The following is a 5,071-nucleotide window of genomic DNA, read 5'->3' as shown; positions in this document are numbered from 1 at the left end:
TTCCGTTCTTAAACATTTTGCTCTCCGATTTTATAAGGTAAGACGTACGATTTAACTTACATTATCCAATACATTGCATGTCCATTTACTACATAATACAATTATCACGTTTATGACGTCACTGATTGTTATTTTATCACTAGATTTTTGTTAGATTTTCGATCTCCTATTTGAGGATTGTATCGTTTCGCTTCATTGAGTGAGTACTTTTCGGTACATTTTATCTTTTAATGGTTGATAAAAGTTCTTTTGTTTAAATATATTCGTTTGCATAACATTTTGTCACTGGGTACATACAGTACACTTGTCTGTGTTTGCGCAGTGCCGGTTTGTGGTCTACCAGTGTTCACCTTTGTTACTAACATTCAGGTTTTCCTTCTATTACTATGTAATTTGTTAACTAACAATGAATAGATCATTGCAATTTGCATCTTAATTGTCTTAACTATACATTATTATCATCATTCATAATTTTCTTGTATGCAATTATCTACTCCGCCACGTTTTTATATTCTTAATTTACATTATTTAATTTTATAAAAATATATTCCGAACTGAATCGCAGAAATATCCACCTACACACAAATCCATGGTAATATTTAAATTCACGGCCATAACATATTGTTGTTTACATCTTTCGACAGCACAACAAGCTACCATTAACTGTCAAATACGTATCTTCATTAGATTTCCAATTCGATGTCTTTGTGACAGAGCTTAAAATCTATTGATTCTCATGCCGTTCATCAACTGTCAAATACGTATCTTCATTAGATTTTCAACTTGATGGCTTTGTGACAGAGCTTAAAATCGATCGATAATCATCATGCCATTATTTATTTCATCTTTTAACTTATGTTTTTTCTTTGTTTCAAGCCATGTTGCTGCTTCTCACGTGGGTGGTAGTGATCATCACCGCCGTAGTGTTGTACCTGCGCCAAACCTACAGCTACCTACGCCGCGATGGCATCAACCATCTGCCGACTGTCCCGTTCTTCGGCAACCTCTTCTGGGTTATGTTCCAGAAGGAACACTTCGTTGATCTCATAGCGAAGGTTACCAATGCCTTCCCTGATGACAAGTAAGTATCTCTTTACAAGTACTTTTTTAAATTCGTCAGTAGTCACTAATGTAACTATGGAGCACATTACTGTTTCAACTAAATGGGGTTGGGTTCAAAATGCAGACTTTTAACCTCATACTTACAATTTTATTATAACTTTCGTAACACATACTAAATGAAATATTATGTTATCGGCTTACTCACGTGACTGTTTGACGAAGAACTCGACTTGTCTCATCAGATGTCGCGGAATGCTGCTCATGAATATGATACTCTAGCATGGCTTGAAACTAGTCGAGTTCCTCGTCAAACAGTTAGGTGATTAAGCCGATAATATAATACAGTTACAACTAAAACTTCTTTCCCTATAACCCAAAGGCACACAGGATGGTCAACTTCATTAACGTGAGCCCTTACTTCTTTGAAGCCTACACAAATAATCGTAGCATCCTTTCTACCTCTATGTCAATTTATAGCTCTTCTTCTTACAAACGTTTCCAGGATAGTTGGTAACTACGACATGATGACTCCGATACTGATCATCCGAGACCTGGAGATGTTGAAGCGTGTCACAGTGAAGGATTTCGAGCACTTCATAGACCGGCGCAGCTTCACCTCCGAGTTGGATCCTATGTTCGGGAGAGGTCTACTGCTGCTGCATGGTGAGTGGACATTGAAAGAAAGAAAAAAATTAATGTTTATTTGCTGATAATGTTTTGGAATGGTTAGGTATGGTTAATGGTTGAACCTATTTTAACCTAAATTCCGATTATTGAGAAATCCGTAATTGGTATATTAATAAATGGATTATGGTCACTCGATAGCATATATATAAATGATTATGTGATTGGGACTCAAAACTCAAAACAGTTCATGCTCCCACTCATTACGTTTTTTTTCTTAACTTATCAACTACCAGCGCAATGTCTGATTGTACGCGAATTCGAACTTGTTCCAACATGTCGGTTCTTAAACAACGAACATTATGTCAGATGGTGGTCACTGCTACATTTATGACGTCAAGGTCATTTACGGTAGATATAGTTCAGTTTATGAACGCCACGACAAAAAATAGGTTTTTAAAATGTAGTACGTTTTTAGGTCCGTTAATGTCCCTTTTTAGTATTTTGAATTTGAATGTTTTATTTTTATCTTACTTTGCATTGATGGTCTCGTTGTTGAAATTATAGCAAATGGAACTTCTGCCGATACAAATTTCTTCAGACAATACTGATGTCTCTTGGTTTGCAATAAATTTTATTGGATAGATTAGAATTTTGAATAATAAGAAGGAGTCAGAAATTGTGCTCGGTCCAAAGTTCTCCCTCTATCTCAGAAAGTAAAAAAAAAAGTTGTGTAGATACTTTACATCTCTCTCTCATCCCAGTAACGTTGTTTACTTTTCCAGGAGATGAATGGAAGGCGATGCGGTCTACAATGAGCCCAGCCTTCACCAGCTCCAAGATACGGCTGATGGTGCCATTTATGGAGGAGGTTTGCTTGGACATGATCAAAGTACTCAAACAGAGGATCAAGGATTCTGGAAGTAAGCACCAAAGTTCATATATCATTTAGACTACTCGTATTACATAAGCTTAATAAATCACTGGTTCATTGGTCGGTCGAGTTCAGCAGAATTCTGGAGAGGTTAATGACCTATAGTGGACTGAACAAGCAGATAGTGATGGATAAACCACTATAATGTTAACAATACTGTAGACTGTAGATACCTACATACTAAGTATTTGTCCCACAGCTTCTTACTACGACATGGAGTGTAAAGAAGTGATGACGAGGTACGCGAATGACGTCATCGCCTCATGTGCCTTCGGTCTGAAGGTGGAGTCCCTGACGGCAGACAGCGAGTTCTACGTGAACAGCAAGGCCATCACCAAGTTTACTTTCTGGAGGTTCATGAAGGTCATGTTCTACAGGCTGTTCCCTTCCGTGGCCGGGGTAAGGCGTGTACACAATGTGCTTATTACACACTTTAAACTCTCTTCTTTGTTTCGTTCATTCATTCCTTTGGCTCCGTCGAGCAAAAAGCATTAGGTAATGGATTTTTAAAACAAAAGCTATTATTGGAATATGCCATATTTTTTGTAAGGTGTTCTTTCATTGGAATCATAATCGGTTTACAATAGGAAAACTGTCCGAACATTTCCAATTATTTGACATCTATGCCTCAAACAGTACTTAAAGGTAATTTGATCTGGACCAGACCACTCTCCACCACTCCAGTCAGCTATATTAACAATAGTAAGCTAAGCTAAGCAATTACTCATTTTCCAACTACTTCAGATGATGCAACTGTCGCTGGTGCCAAAGGAGACAACAGACTACTTCACGAATGTAGTCCTCGGTACAATGAAGAACAGGGAGCAGAACAAGATTGTCAGGAACGATATGATCAACATCCTCATGGAAGTCAAGAAAGGTAGAGTAAACATAATTTTTAGACGTACCTACTATAAGAATGGTTTTGTAGTTATAAAATCTTCTAAGGCAAAAATAACTGGTCGTAATTAAGATTAAGTAATTAAGATTTATAATTGTGTTCAGGACAACTCACTCATGAGAAGGAAGGTAAGGACGCTGACGCTGGCTTTGCAACTGTTGAAGAGTCACATATCGGGAAGAAACCACATAATTATGGTATGTATGTGTATCAAAAATGACTTAAGCTTTGGTGGAGATTGACAAAATAGTATTGTAAATTATAAGAGAAAAGGAAGATTTTTATATTGTATCCATATTTGTATCTCATAGAACAGAATAGAGGAAGTGATCTGTTTTATTATTTAGTAGTTTGTTTTTTTTAAGAAATGTCCAAGATATTTTTGTGCATTAGAAGACAGTCGCACTTACTCACAAATTGTCCTACTACTAAACAAGCAGTCTTATAAGTAATCCTAAACAATCTTCTGTATACATTTCTATAGCCCTCATATTTCTCTGAATTATATTCTACAGAGTGGACCGACACAGACCTGGTAGCGCAGGCAGCGTTGTTCCTGTTCGCTGGCTTTGACACGATATCCACGGCGATGTCGTTCATCCTGTACGAGCTGGCGCTGAACCAGGACGTGCAGGAGCGGCTGGTGCGGGAGATCAGGGAGTACGACGCCAAGAACAACGGGAAGCTTGACTACAACAGTATACAGAACATGACTTATTTGGATATGGTCGTGTCAGGTAAGATGGTGTTTTTGATCAGAGTTCATAGTTTTACGTAATGGATTATCAATATTTTACTTCATACTCTAGTTACCGGAGGCCCAATAAAACCCATTCTTTATCCCCAATTATTCGTAGACAATCCTTAAACTCCTAGCGGCCTGGCCTGGCTGGCCTGGCCTGGCCTGGCCTGGCCTGGCCTGGCCTGGCCTGGCCTGGCCTGGCCTGGCCTGGCCTGGCCTGGCCTGGCCTGGCCTGGCCTGGCCTGGCCTGGCCTGGCCTGGCCTGGCCTGGCCTGGCCTGGCCTGGCCTGGCCTGGCCTGGCCTGGCCTGGCCTGGCCTGGCCTGGCCTGGCCTGGCCTGGCCTGGCCTGGCCTGGCCTGGCCTGGCCTGGCCTGGCCTGGCCTGGCCTGGCCTGGCCTGGCCTGGCCTGGCCTGGCCTGGCCTGGCCTGGCCTGGCCTGGCCTGGCCTGGCCTGGCCTGGCCTGGCCTGGCCTGGCCTGGCCTGGCCTGGCCTGGCCTGGCCTGGCCTGGCCTGGCCTGGCCTGGCCTGGCCTGGCCTGGCCTGGCCTGGCCTGGCCTGGCCTGGCCTGGCCTGGCCTGGCCTGGCCTGGCCTGGCCTGGCCTGGCCTGGCCTGGCCTGGCCTGGCCTGGCCTGGCCTGGCCTGGCCTGGCCTGGCCTGGCCTGGCCTGGCCTGGCCTGGCCTGGCCTGGCCTGGCCTGGCCTGGCCTGGCCTGGCCTGGCCTGGCCTGGCCTGGCCTGGCCTGGCCTGGCCTGGCCTGGCCTGGCCTGGCCTGGCCTGGCCTGGCCTGGCCTGGCCTGGCCTGGCC

General features: G+C 43.2%; 1 protein-coding gene across 1 annotated transcript; it reads left to right on the top strand.

The window, feature by feature from the left end:
- Positions 1-209: 209 nt before the first annotated feature.
- LOC118264410 (cytochrome P450 9e2) lies at positions 210-4,299 on the top strand. The gene is made up of 8 exons (XM_035576902.2): positions 210-369; positions 877-1,081; positions 1,565-1,725; positions 2,472-2,609; positions 2,820-3,019; positions 3,365-3,500; positions 3,626-3,718; positions 4,037-4,299. Exons 2-8 carry the CDS (start codon positions 879-881, stop codon positions 4,297-4,299), a joined length of 1,194 nt encoding a protein of 397 aa, XP_035432795.2. The 5' UTR covers positions 210-369; positions 877-878.
- The last annotated feature ends 772 nt before the right edge of the window (positions 4,300-5,071 follow it).

This window comes from Spodoptera frugiperda, chromosome 26 (assembly GCF_023101765.2).
Source record: "Spodoptera frugiperda isolate SF20-4 chromosome 26, AGI-APGP_CSIRO_Sfru_2.0, whole genome shotgun sequence".
NCBI classification, from domain to species: Eukaryota; Metazoa; Arthropoda; class Insecta; order Lepidoptera; family Noctuidae; genus Spodoptera; species Spodoptera frugiperda.
Note: the sequence above shows the minus strand (reverse complement) of the source record. Positions and strands in the feature narration are given on the sequence as shown.